The following is a 14,172-nucleotide window of genomic DNA, read 5'->3' on the forward strand; positions in this document are numbered from 1 at the left end:
TTAAAAGCTGTCCTTGTGACAAACCCTTTGAGTCAGAGATATTTCTCCTGACTATTTCCAACTCTGAACACAAGCAAACATTAGCTTTGCCAACCAATTACCTCATGATTTAGTGACACATGTCAATTATAAAATAAAACCCTCGGATGTGTAGGTATTCTAGTATAAAAAGCTTTGCTTTTTTATCTGAACTGTGTTACGAAAAGCCCTACACCCATCAAAAACACACTTTTCCACAATGCATTTGTTCTGTGAGGATAATGATATGGCACAAAGTAATTAAAATTTTACCTGAAAGTCACGTTTAGTGGGTCCTTATAGGTTCTGATTTGACAGGAGTCATCATGACTTTGTGAGAGCCAAATTGATCAGCTGCACCATGCACTAATTCAAAATGATTTTAAGTGCTAATTCAATATCTCTGTGCAAGAACAACACAAAAAACACAGTCTATCCCTTGTCATAAGACTAAATTGGATTTGCATGCAAAACAATGAGATGGGTTTGACATGGGGAGATAATGGCGTTGGTAAATACACATCTTCATTAGTCATATGTTACCATGAAAGAGAATGAAATTTCCACATAAGAAATGCCACTTCAAATCTTACAGTATATTATGCACAAAAATGGTGGGACCAAACCAGAGAAAAATCTTCTGTGGCTCCAAGATAGAAAAAAAAAAAAAAAAGTATTTTAGAGAACAAAGTCTACTGATCTCGAAATATGCACAACCCATTAGCTTCATCCTGGCTGTTCGTATGGACGCTTTGTGTTTGGACCAATCTGTGTAAATAATTACAAAACAGCTCCTGCCCTCCAACAAACCACCTCTATCTGTGGAGAGTGTACTTCCCATATAATCACAACTTCCACAGCTCCATTGAATCTATCATGGAGTCGTTCTCGACTCCACACTCTGTTTATCAAAGTCACCACGATGGATGAGACCAACTGTTTCAGTAAAGCTTTAGAAAGCAAGACTACCCTGAGAGAAGGTCGAAAACGTGGGCAAGCTTGCCAGAAGAGCACTGGCTTGGACGGGTTTGGTTTATTAAATCTGTACACTCTATGTCAATATAATCAGCACATTTTGTTCCAAGAATGTAAGATATCTTTTTTTTATTTTTAGTAATTGTGTAATATATATCTCTACATAATACAATCCAAGTCCTCTGAACTATGTAGACATGTGCAAGTGTTTACTACCAACTTCAACGATACAGTAAAGGCAAAGACTTGTGGACACTAAGTTAGGATAATGTTGATACTTGAAATTTTTTGAGTCCTCACAATTATCAAAATCTAAGTGCTGTAAGTAGTTCATACACGAGGTATCGAATATCTAAGTCAATTGTTTTGAGTATAAAATAGAGGCAAAACACATAAAGAACATTTTGCAAGCATGACAAAAAAAACTTCTACGGACACAATACACAAGTGGTCAAGATAATATGAGGGGGATACCTGTAACCTTTTGCATCCTTGAGTGTAGCATACTTACAGAAGGGATGTTTTTGTGTTGATGTCAGGTCATACTGTCATGCTTTCACACGTTGTGAGCTTTTAGCCCCATGGGAGATCCAAACACAGCGCTGCAGCGTAGCAACATTCAGAAGTCAATTTGCCCAGCTCGACCGCAGATCGTCAACGTGTTTGATCAAGTACACATTATTCTATTTACAGTAAGAGACCCAGGTGGGGAAGTGCACTCAATCTGAGGAGGATCACAACACGCTAATAGAAAGAAATTATTAGCTCCCTTTCTGTTTTAACAGCAGCATATTCTTTGTAAATGACAGTTCATGAATGATCGCTCTCTCGTGGTCGGCGAGGATGCAGCACACTTCCCCTTCGGTAATTTAAATAAGTGCGGGTCATGTTTATGTCTCGGGATGGATCGAATGGTCAAAGCATGATGTGCATCAACATAAGGTGAGGTAAAGCAGGTGTCCTGCGTCGTGGCCTGTCACAGTCTGAGAACCAGTGCCTTAGAGGGTCAGAGAGGTAAGTCCGAAACAAAGCATGTAAACTGTGCTCGTGTGTAGTGAAGCTTTCACGTACTACAAAAAGCACAAGGGCCCTAAACTGTAAACCTCAAGAATTATTCAAAGAAACAAAAATACTCAGAGTACTCTATTCATTCAATTTGACATGTCCTTTTTTTTTTCTGGTTTTTTGAACGCTTTTCAGCTTCTTCTTTTTTTTTTCTCTTGTTTTCACTCAAGTAAATCACAGGTGACTAACTACGGAGGATAACAGGGTCAGGTGAGTACCATGCTACATCAGGTTTAGAGAAGGCTATTGCAGACATTTCTACAACATGTACAACCACATTTTATACGTGTGAGTTACAAATATTTCAAAACATATCACCAAGAAACTAAGTACAGACGAGATGTTAAATATTTAGAGTCTTAAAGGACTATCCCTCAGTCAGTAATAGGATTTCATGTTACTCAACTTCAACTGTCCAGTCTTACAGACAAAATCTGAAAAAATGCTATTCAAAAAGTAGCAAATTTGGTCAATGTCTCTTTTCAAATAGTTATAGTGCTTTTAATGGCTTAAGACAGGGGTCTTTTTATAATCTCACCCAGTGGCAATCTACAGAACTGTAGTGTACATTTGATGACACCATAGCTGCAAAAGTCTTACGTCAAGTCCAAAAGGTAAAACGACAGCTAGTGCTGCCACACATTTTTATATTTAAAAGTAGTATGCGTTATCAAAAGAAAAATCGATTAGGAGTTTTTTGTTTTTTTTAATAAACTTTTTTCTACTCTTAGTTCTTGTAGGGAGTTCTTCCCATGTTTAGCTCTGCATTTCCATCTCCCACGACTCTGCTCTCTTAGAGGTCAGGCCTTCAAAAGCCAGGCTCTGATCCAAGTCTTCAGGAAGCTTCCTTTTGAGATTCTTCTGTGTGCCGTGACTAGATACAAGTAAAAGGGGGACTTAAAACTCCCACTCCAGAGTTTCTTCACGATTGGCTGCCCTCTCAAGCCTGTGGATGATGTTATTGAGGTTCGCCATTTTCTCATTGCGTCTCTGAGAGCTTCTGTTGAGTTTCGGGCTTTGGAAAGCAGGAAGCGGATTTGGGTCCAGGCTATGATTGGTGCTCGTTGATGGCCGGTTGGGCAAAGTGGGGGAGATGGGAGCAGAAGAGGAGGGGACAGGGGAGACTGACATCATGAGGCCGGGTGAGGACGCAGCAGAGGGCGAGTTGAGGGAAACCTCCAGGCTGCTGCGACAGGGCTCGGATGAAGCCTTGAAACTGACCGGGTCAACAGGTGACTTCCTGGTGTCTTCCCCGTCATGCCTGGACTGGTTGGATTTCTGCGGACCGTCTATGGAGACTGCCACATGGTAGAGCCCGTTAGTCTGGCCACTCATCCCCTCCTCCGGCCTCAGGTTTTGGACAGCCAAACTGTCCTCATGCTCACTTTTCAATTGGGGGAACTGTGAAGACGTGGAAAAACACTGAACTCGTGATTGTTTTACAGAGCCCTCCCTCGCCTCCTCCCCTTCCTCCTCCCTGTCTGCCACCTCCAGTTTAACATGTGGCTGGGGAGTGTTGGCGTTAAGAGGAAGGCTGAAGTGGATGTGTCCTGAGGGATGCTGCGGCCTCCGTTCCTCTCCATCAGAGTTGGGGCTCCGTGTCATAGACGGGGAGTAGCTGTGGTGCTCAGCATCTGTGTCGTTGTCTGGCAGACCCTCCATCAGCACCTCCCGTCGCATCCTGGACCTGCACACAACACTTCAGTTAGAAAATCACTTCAAGGGTCAAGCCTAGAGGAATAAAGAAGAGCAAAGGTTAGAGATGTGCGCTGTACTGGCCTGTAGTTGTGGAACCAGTTGATGACAGTGTTGGTTTTGAGTTTGAGCTGGGATGCTAATATCTCAATGGTGTTCTGGGAGGGGTAGGGCTCCATGAGGTAGGCCTTTCTCAGGGCTTCTTTCTCCTCAGCTCCCAGCACCACACGAGGCTTCTTCACCTGGCTGTAGGGACACAAGTCCAGCATGCCTAAGGCCGGACTCACGCACTCTGAGCGGTTGCTGGGTGAGTCGCTATCCGAGCCGGTGCTCAGCAGCCCGTAGCGCCTCTTCAGATAGGCTTGGAAAAATAAGAGTGAGATCCAGCATAAGGTGACGGCACACACATATTCTCAAGGAAGGAGATCTGATGGGTTTTGATGGCCTCACCTTTCTTCTCCATCTTTTTCATGGCCCTCAGCTTGTCCACATTATGAGGATCATTGAGCCACAGCTGCATGCGAACAAATGGCTCCCTGCCTTTAAGGCTGAGTTTGTGCCAAGGTTTGGGCCTTGAGAGCAGGTCGGACACGGAGCCTTGGGTCAAACCCAGGATGGTCTCCCCGAAAAGACGCTGGCCTGCAGGACACAAACACACAGTGATGAAGGGCTCGTGTTGTCTGTGTTTCTGAAACAATAACCCCAAAGAAGGATCTCAAACCCACCTAGGTTGTTGTCTGTTAGCACCTCCTTGACCTTCTTGGTGATGGCATATGTGTCCAGCTCTGAAGACATGGCCACCAGCTCCTGGATACCCAGAGGGTTTGTGGGCTGATGCAGAGACATGAGGCTGGTCGTGGATTTCCCTCCTTCTGGGTGGGGAGGTAACCCCAGGCTGAGGCTCTCAGGCTGCTGGTTCTCCTTGCTGCTCTCCAGGGACAGGCTGACGGGCTCAACCAGTGGACTTGGGTGGCTTTCGGCTGGGCTCGGAGGTGGGGAGGGTGAGGACTGGGCCGTCACTGGGCTTTTTTCTGAAAGGGAGGAGGCATCAGATAATCATTAAACCATGTGTTTACATGTGGGCAGAGACAAACTGTGATTAGAATGTAGAAAATGTCACTATGTGTGTTGTTTGCAGTCTCACCCTGAGCGTGGACCTGGTTCGGGGGCTGACTGAGACTCTGGCCGAGCTGGTCCAGTAACCACAGCTGCATGCGGATGAAGGGCTCCCTGCCTTTCTGGGTCAGCTTGCTCCATGGTTTGGGTCGAGACAGCATGTCGCTCACGCTGCCCTGAGAAAGCCCGAGCACCTGTGCAGTAAGACACAGGTTAATAACATGTGACAGCCCCTGCACTCTCTAACACACAAGCATGTGTCTGTTTGCATAGATATGGCTGGAGTGACCAATTCCAGCTAACCACCACTAGAGGGCAGCAAAACATCACAAATGTAAATGTGATGCTTCTGCAGCTCGTTATCAGACTCCATGTGCATCACGTTGCATCCGAGGATAATCATGAATGTGTTTACTACAATCTGAGGGGACATAATCCGTGGGATGAAAAATAAAGGATTACTGTTTATTCAGCTTTTTCAGAAGTCGACTTCACCTCAAGTTAGGTTTATTTAAAACTCGCTGACAGAACTCAGCTCAAGGACAGTCCGAACATGTCAGCACATGATGGAACCTCAATCAAAGTTGTTGCTGGGATTAATTTGTATTTTTAATGACATGTACTTGACTTTTTTAAAGAGATCTTTTTTCATTCAAGAAATAAATCTTAATTATAAATTAACACCTTCACACCCATTATCTACTAATTATTCAGCCTGGAAAGACGCTAACAGCCACCAGGGTTGCCAGGTTTGATGTTTTCACGGAGAATTGGGCGACTCTTTAGGTGCTGTTAGGTCGTTTTTTGTTGAATGGACTTTTTTTTTTTTTTCTACATTTTTGATGTAAATTAATAAAAAATATCAATCAAATAAATTAACTGCTTTTTTAATGCCAAAAATCGAACCAAATCCTCAAACAGGTACACATGGAATACGTCCCACAGCCAAGCGCGCACAGACACACACACACACACACACACACACCGAGACACACACACACACCAACTCACACACACACACACCGACTCATACACACACACACAAACAAACACAGATACCGACACACACTCACATACACACACACCAACTCACACACACACACACCGACTCATACACACACACACACAAACAAACACAGATACCGACACACACACACATACACACACACACACAGACACACACTCTTGACAGATGCTTCCTCGGCTTCTTTTGATTTCTGCCATTGTGCTTGTTTTGTCACAGACCTGGCAACCCCAGTCAGAGCATTTAATATGGAGGACACAGGGACACGGGGACACGGGTCCGGCTTGGAGCAAGTGTCTCATTAGAGCGGGAAAGTAAGACGACAGCTGATGTTTTGAAGGTTTCACAGTTAGAGAAGGAAAATAAGGCTTCTACTGCAGCGCCCTCACATCAGAGGGAGGAGCAGAGAGTTTGTCTAGTCATGTCACACATGTCAATGATACATGTTGTCTGAGGATGTGAAACTTCAGAGTAATAAATGTACATGTACAGCGTGTGTGTGTTATCAGTAAAACAGAGCAACATCTGACCTTTTCCCCAAAGATCCTTTGACAGATGCCATTCTTGGCCAGCTTCTCCTTCACCTGCCGGGTCAGCTCGATGGTGTCCACCTCTCTGTACATGTACATCTCATACTGCTCTGGAGTCAGTGGTGGCACAGTGGGTTTAAGGGCACGGGGGATGTACGCTGGATAGTATGAAAGCCGTCCAGAACCAGGGCCAGGAGACTCCCCGCTCACGGACGTGTCTGACTCCACTTTCACCTCGACGGGTCGGCCCAGCCCCAGCTCGTCGTCCGCTGCCGAGGCCTCCTCACTGTTGGGGAGACATTCACCGTTCTCCAGGCGCGGCCAGGGCCGGGGCAAGGCAGAGGGCCCAGAAGAGGAGGAAGACAAGGAGGGAGAGACCGAATTAAAGGGCCTTAAGCTGCCTACAATGCCGTGCACCATCGAGCCTCGCTCCTGAGACCAGTGCTGGTCAAAGTAAGTGCCCGCTTCACCGATCTCAGATTTGACTTTGCGTATGATGTTCTGGACGAAGGCGGCTGGGGACAGGACACTTAGGGGTGTCTGGGGGCTGCTGATGGGGTTGGCCATGCAGACGGTGACGCAGCCTCCTTCCTCCTGTTTGATGGAGATGGGTAAAGGCAGGCCTCGAGAACGCTCAGGGGTGCCCAGATGCTCTACCTGAGCTCCTGAGTTGGCAGTGGAAGGCCTCCCGCAGGCCTCCATCTCCATCAGGGCATGATGTTGGGCCTCCATCTCCCTCCTGGCCTGTTCGAGGATGCTCTTTATGGTATCGTCAGAGCTGCTGCCTGCTCCGTTACTGCTTCTGCCTGACGAGCTGTTCAGAGACGACTTGACATCCCCTAAACAAGAAAGACCCACAGAAAGATGCAGTAAAAAAAAAACAACACTTTCCCATTTAGAAGCAAAATAACGGATCAAAATTGAAATAAAAGCAGTTATCAACATTTCAAATTGAATTCAAAGAACATCTATCAAAAAGGCTTTTAGATATGACTCGCTGATCCATCCTTACCTCCCTTCTGGGACTGGATCTCCTTCTTGGCCTGCTCAAGGATATTCCTAATGGCGTCGTCTGACCCAGTTTCAGGAGTTCGGATGCGCGGAGTGATGCTCCCTGCCACAGAGGGTAACAGAGAGAGATAGAGAGAGAGCAGAGAGGAGGGAGTGAGTGGGATGGTTGATCAGAGAGCAGTTCCAAGGCTTTGCTTTTGACTGGTAGATCAATGGCTGCCTTTGAGCGCGTGCTGTCTGAGGTTGCAGTATACGGGAAGCTCAACTTTCAAAAGCTGTGAATCTGGGGAGAAAACAAAGTTTAAAAGTAACACTACAAACATCGCAAAGGAAGCCGCGAAGAAGTCAAGGATGGGGTCCAAGTAGATTAGAAGGTTTAAAATGTACACAGGTCCCGAAGTAAAGCCACCAAAACAGGACGGCATGATCACAGTGATCGGTACACCCGAATCCCTTAACACGCTTTTTCAAACACCCTCGCTCCTGATTGGGCAAATCGAACCCCCCTTTAAACTGTACATCTAAATCTTCCATTTTCAAAGAGAAAGGGCTGAAGATGCTGAACTCTGTTCTGTTAATAACTGCAGTCTGAGAAATGAGGTCACAGGTATGCATCTTCTTTTTTTTTTTTTAACTATGCAGTGATTGTAAACCAAGGAGACACAGCAGCACCTGAAATGTTCTAGTGTTTGTTTAAAGTGTCTGAATCCACTCACCTCTCTGGCGGACCTGGATGGTCCTCAGAGCCAAGATATTCTGCTCATCAGAGAGGAACTGTTTCATCTTATTAAAGGGCTCTTTGCCTTTCACAGTCAGCTTCCTCCAGGGTTTGGGTCTGGCCAGGATCTCGCTGACGGAGCCCTGAGAGAGGCCCAGCACGTAGTGGCCAAACACACGCTGGCCAATGTTATGCTTCAGCAGCTGCTCTTTCACCTGGAAAGCGATCTCTGCAGTGTCGAGCTGGTCCTCGTCTCCCGCCGTTGAGCTGCCGCTCTCTGACTGGTCACTTGGCAAGCCGGCGTCGATGCTGCACGTGCCCACAGACCCTTGGGTGGCTGACATGAGGGCAACTTTGGCTGCATAGAGGGCAGTGGGGAAGGCCATGAAGCCTTCCTTTTTAAAATGTGGTGAGAGCAGCTGCTTGTGAAGGACGTGGTCTCCTGAAAGCCGCTCCCCGGAGCACGGGGACACGGAGAAGGGCCGGGGCAGATCGTGGTTGGAGCAGGAGCCATCCAGAGTCGGGCCGGGGCTGGGAGAGGCACGGCCATCTGCCTGAGACGAGGACGAATGGGAGCCTGGTGGCCGGCCTCGCTCCCGACCTGCCTCCTCAGACTTGTCATCATCTGATGGAAGAAAATACATTCTCACTGACGGGGAGCGTATCGATCAATTTGTTGAATAATGGATTTGTAGGATGATCGATTTGTTGGATGATCGATTTGCTGGATGATTGATTTGTTGGATGATCGATTTGTTGGATGATCGATTTGCTGGATGATTGATTTGTTGGATGATTGATTTGCTGGATGATCGATTTGCTGGATGATTGATTTGTTGGAGGATCGATTTGTTGGATGTTTAGATTGATTGGTTTATGGCTTGATCGACTTATTGATCAAATTATTGATCCATTAAATAATCAAACCAATCGTTTATTGAAGGGCTGATGTCTGAAATCTCTTGAATGAACTCATTTGCCCACCTTCAAGGCTACCTTCATGCCTGACCGATGAGCTCCGAGTCCTCGACTATGAATCAGAGTTTTCAGAAGACCTTAAAACTACTGAACTCACCGATGCTGTGCAAAAGGTGCGATTTGTCCACCAGGTATTTGTGAGACGGCAGGAAGGCGTCTTTATCCAGCAGAAGAGCCTCTGCAGCCTTTGCAGAATCCTTTGAACACACACACACACACACACACACATACACACACATTACGCTGTTGATTTTCATTTAAATCAGTTACAGGTGCAGAGGTTTTTTTTAGCCTGATACAGGAACCACATGTGTAGTTTGAGTTTCAGAAGATGGCGCAGGAGTATAAATACCTGGGAGGAGCTGCCATTGGCTGAAGCCTGCTTCATTACCTTCAGGATGCTGCATACAGAAACAACACAGGTAAGTTACATTTTAGGATTTGAGTTGTATTTAAGTAAACCGCACATTTAGATCAGAATAATAAAAAAAATCACCTGAGTTCAGTTTTAATCTCTTCATAGTCCATCTGGGATTGCAGCTTTGTTTCTAATCTCTGGGGAGCAGAAGAGAGCGCAGCATGTTTACCTCATCTGAATAAGACTATTATGACTAATGAGGATCTCTGAAGACAGGGCTGGGTCCAGACTTTTTGGACTGGGGGCGGAGGGAGGGGGGGGGGGGGGGGGCAGTGATTTGTGCAGGGGTGGCCTGAAGTTTGTACATGCACATATGATCGGTCAGCATTTATTTCACTCTTCTGTCTGCATCGTTCACGTCAACTGTTAGGTATCAAAAGATAACAGAAACAGAAACATCTTCTTGGTTTCATTCTTCAAGGACTCAAAACAAATATGGACGTCCAAAGTCATTTAAAACAAACATCTGCACACTGAAACAATGAGCTCTGACAGGGCAAATAGCCAATCATAGTCAAGGATTTTGGGGTAGCCAATGAGCTTTCAAGAGGGGCATTATACACAACCCTGTCTCAGGAGGATTTCTTTTATGTACCAGCCACTCACCTCAATAGCTTCAGTTTTATATGCCAGCTGACGTTCCAGCTCTAGAATCTGATTGGCTGAGGTCTCTTGAACTTCCTGTAGTGTGAACTGCAGCCGCTGAATGTTTTCAAGCAGACGGAGGATTTCGCGGTCTTTAGCCAGCAATGCCGTTTCCAACTTGGAGGGTAACAACTCACCCTTCTCGCCGCTCTCCTGGGAAGACGAGGGAGGAAGGAAGAACATGTTCAAATCCCTCTCATGTGTTTCTGCAGTTAACACTCTGAAGGAGCCAAAAGTCTGGTTGATATGTATCCATCCATCTACGGGGATTGGACTTGAGCTTGTATATTATATTCTGACAATTCATAGCACTTTCACTCCGCAGGTCACACCTACACATCCACACACTGGTGGTAGAGGCTGCTCAGTAAAGAAACCATCACAAGCAACTGATGCATTTATAGACATTTCCACCCCACAGACTAAGCAGCGAGGGGTAAGTCTCTTGTCCAAGGAAACATCGGACATGTGGTTGCAGGAGCTCAGGCATCCTAACGCTTATGGTAAATGGACCTGTGCTTATATAGCGCTTTTCTAGACAGCAGCAGCTGGGGATCGAACACCCAACCTTCAGGCTGAGAGACACACAGCTGCCCCTAATATTAAGAGTGATGAGATACTTTCAGAGAATTCACATGCTAATATTTTAGTATCTGCAGTGATCCATAAAAGGTCAAATCAAGCTTCAGAGAAAGTTTGATCTTTTTTTAGCAGTAAAGACAGATGCATGGCTGCTCAGTATAAGAAAGTTAACACACTTCATGGCAGGTTACTTTAACCAGGTCATCACATTTTGAAACAGAAACCATCCAAGAAAATGTCTGACGTGGCCACACATCTGAAACCATGTCACATTATTCTCACCCTGCTAGCGCCCTCAGCTGGACGGCATTTCCCCGTGTTGGGACTCTGGCCACCGGCTAACTGCTCCTTTAGCCGCTCCACTTCCCTCTGGGCTATCTCGGCTCTCTGCGCACACACATGGTATAACAACATTACAATCAATCGGCTAATGAGATGATCAAGGTGAGAGCATATACATAAATCATAGTTGCTCTGAAATATTACAGCCAAGTGAAAACCTGAGAAGGGGCCCATGCGAGCGAGTGCAGCCTCCGCATTATTCTGCTGAGGGGGCTGTTAAATCAGCCCATTTTATTCCCCAAACTGTTTACCTGCTCTGTCACACCCGGCCTGCTAATTAATGATTCATTTTCAGAACATTTATCCAGGAGCTGCTGCAAGAGAGCAGCAGAGTGATATAAGAAAAAGAGCAGGAGAGAGGAAAGCAGAGGAGAGAAGAAAGGAGCACAAGAAAAGAGGAATCACCGGGATAGGAAGCAATCAAGGCAGTGAGATAACTAAGACCCCCACATTCAGTGCTCGCACATCGGTAGGGCTCGGCAGTCTCTTGTTCTCTGCTGAGTGGAGCCGTGCTGCCATAGCGCGCCCACCGACGGGGGCTCAGGTTTACACACGCTAATCACACACTCAGGGGAGGTGAGGTAGAAGTGGAAGGTGTGGGGGGGACAGGACGGAGGGTGTCTAATTAAAGTCGAGGCTTGATTACAGGAATCATTACCTTAACGAAGGAGCAGCTCATCAGAGGAGTGCAGAGGAACACAGAACTCACCTGGTTTGCTTTCTCGAGATCTGTCATGATGGCGTTGACCTCCTCTGCCCTGCAAACAGAAAACCACCAGATTAGCTCTTCCATAGAACCCAACGTAAAGACCAACTTCAGTTTTAAACACGTTTGCTTATTCGCAACACTAATATGTCTCTGGTCTGTCCACAAACCCCCCAATTATGACAGAAGTCTCTGTCTCTCTGCCTGCTCCACTGTTCAGAAAATCTGTGCTCAAACAGGCAGTTTGGAGATGTTCCCTTCATGACATCACAAAGGGCAGTAGCCCCTCCCCCAGGTGGGTGACACTCCCACAGCTAGGTGTTTGTTCTGCCCTCTGAGTCTGCCTTCTCACCGTAAACAATAGGACATGGAGCCAGAAAGCAGCGAGTACACCCGAGCCCTTCCAGAGAGGGGGCGTGGTCAGACACAGCTCATTTACATATTTAAAGCTACAGACACACAGAAACAGCCTGTTCTGAGCAGGGCTGAAATAGAGGGGTTTATAGACATGATCAAATACAGGATCAGAGTGGATTTACAACAACACACTTCACACACATTTAACTGATGAAGTCTCAGAGCTCCCCAGAACAGAGTCCTTCATTTCTGTCACTACAGGGAGACACTGAGGAAGACTATCTGTGGTGCGCCTAAAGGGACAAAATAGCATTAGATTAATGGTGATTTTAAAAAAAATGTATGCATTAATGTCAGATCTTAATTAAAACAACATTCCTTCATGTCGTTAATGACATGTTTTTTTTCGTCCCTTGTAGTCGTAGTCCGGCACTAAGTCTGTGGCGAAGGGATTCACTTTATTTGCAACTCCTTATCTCTGAACTCAAACTTGCCTCCATACATCTAACAATCAGAGGAGTCTAATTTAAACACCAGCTCAGCAGTTTGTTTGATGCTTAGTTTTTTTTCACACATGAGACCTGATTTTCAAAAGGCAACAAGGATGCCGTGATTGATTTGAATTCGCTCATAGATTTATCACGTTTATGGGACACAGAACTTCTTTTTTCACCGAAGAGAAAACCCTTTTCAAATCTTCATTTTCTGATGTGTGCACAGTGCACCCAGTAATACTATATTGTCCCACCAGGCTGCAGAGGTAGATAAATATGCTGTGATCAATAGAATCATTGAGTTATGCAAAGTTTTAAAGCACTTCCTGTTATGTCTAAAGTGAGGCAAATAACTTTTATATTGGGACGGTTTTGGGCTTCACATATTATTAACATGAATGATCAGCAGTGCATGTGGTGCCGGGCTGGTTTCAGAGGGGGCCTGGTACTATCAATAAGGCCAGGATAGATGTCACCCTGCTGACAGCAAACACTAACAGGTGTCAGCTCCACGCTTAATGAACTTGTGCAGTACGGAAAATGTTTTGTATTGATTACCTTCTTCAGCTACTCCAGCTGAAGCAGACAAATTGTCTTTCTTATCAACACTGAGGAAACAGTCAGTGAGAGTAATAGAGGATGTCCTGGTGTTCGCAGGCTCTGGGTCATGGAGGGATAACTGCAGCTGGAGATCTGGGGTCAGTGGTTCAACTGGAAGCCCAGAGGAATGTGAACAGGATAACACACTGACAGTACGACAAAGCAATAACAGAGATGGTCTTTCGTGCTTGTACTTCACGTGAAAGGTACGGCTAAAGCGGAAAATGTGTCCAGACCAACAAACTGGAAGGCAGTGGGTCTGGAAACATCAGTTCAATTGTGGCATGGATTAAGCCTGGGAGAGAAATCCATTAGCAGCGGCTGACTGTGCTCTGGAGCACAACCCAAACAAAGGAGTGTTTACTTTGAATGTCTATCGACATCCCTCATACAGGCTCAGATTCATTTCAGGCGTGCCGTGGATACATTGCGCTCAAAGACCAGGACAAGGTAGAGTGTTTTCTGAAGCAATCTTTAAATGGAGCAATTCTTCTTGAGGGCTGTCAAGGCCCAGCTGCCAGAGAAGGCAAACACAGACCTCGCTCATCGACCTGCATTAGTGGCTGAGTCACTCTCACTCTGAGCCTATGCAATGGCATTCCTCCGCTCCACACTGGACATTAGTTTATGTAGGTAAAATAATAAAGAGCAGCTTCTGCACGTCACAACGAGGACCAGTGAGGAAGGCCACAAAGACAGCGGCGTGTAAGCAACACGACTAAAGAAGGGGAACTCTTAAATAAGTTCAAAAGAGGGTGGAGTCTTACTTGTTGGCAATCTCCTGGTTGTATTTACACCGCAGGTCCAGCAGCTCTGTCTGTGCAGTGTTCAAAGCTGTTGAGAGGCAGACAGGAAAGATGCGATATTAACATAAAGAATTATATTCATATGATGTGCC

At 45.9% G+C, this 14,172-nt stretch overlaps 1 protein-coding gene across 1 annotated transcript in view; it reads right to left on the reverse strand.

Annotated features, from left to right (window-relative positions):
* Positions 1 to 2,273: 2,273 nt before the first annotated feature.
* cux2b (cut-like homeobox 2b) overlaps positions 2,274 to 14,172 on the reverse strand; it is an 84,967-nt gene continuing 73,068 nt past the window's right edge. The window contains exons 8-22 of the mRNA XM_079361072.1: positions 14,042 to 14,108; positions 11,827 to 11,875; positions 11,058 to 11,162; positions 10,155 to 10,346; positions 9,627 to 9,685; positions 9,483 to 9,531; positions 9,228 to 9,327; positions 8,151 to 8,777; positions 7,436 to 7,537; positions 6,424 to 7,262; positions 4,898 to 5,063; positions 4,479 to 4,784; positions 4,204 to 4,392; positions 3,838 to 4,114; positions 2,274 to 3,745 (exon numbers count right to left, since the gene is read on the reverse strand). Of these exons, the coding sequence (XP_079217198.1) occupies positions 2,956 to 3,745; positions 3,838 to 4,114; positions 4,204 to 4,392; positions 4,479 to 4,784; positions 4,898 to 5,063; positions 6,424 to 7,262; positions 7,436 to 7,537; positions 8,151 to 8,777; positions 9,228 to 9,327; positions 9,483 to 9,531; positions 9,627 to 9,685; positions 10,155 to 10,346; positions 11,058 to 11,162; positions 11,827 to 11,875; positions 14,042 to 14,108 (3,917 nt within the window). The 3' untranslated portion in view covers positions 2,274 to 2,955. The remainder of the gene's footprint in view (positions 3,746 to 3,837; positions 4,115 to 4,203; positions 4,393 to 4,478; positions 4,785 to 4,897; positions 5,064 to 6,423; positions 7,263 to 7,435; positions 7,538 to 8,150; positions 8,778 to 9,227; positions 9,328 to 9,482; positions 9,532 to 9,626; positions 9,686 to 10,154; positions 10,347 to 11,057; positions 11,163 to 11,826; positions 11,876 to 14,041; positions 14,109 to 14,172) is intronic.

This window comes from Symphodus melops, assembly GCF_947650265.1.
Source record: "Symphodus melops genome assembly, chromosome: 1".
NCBI classification, from domain to species: Eukaryota; Metazoa; Chordata; class Actinopteri; order Labriformes; family Labridae; genus Symphodus; species Symphodus melops.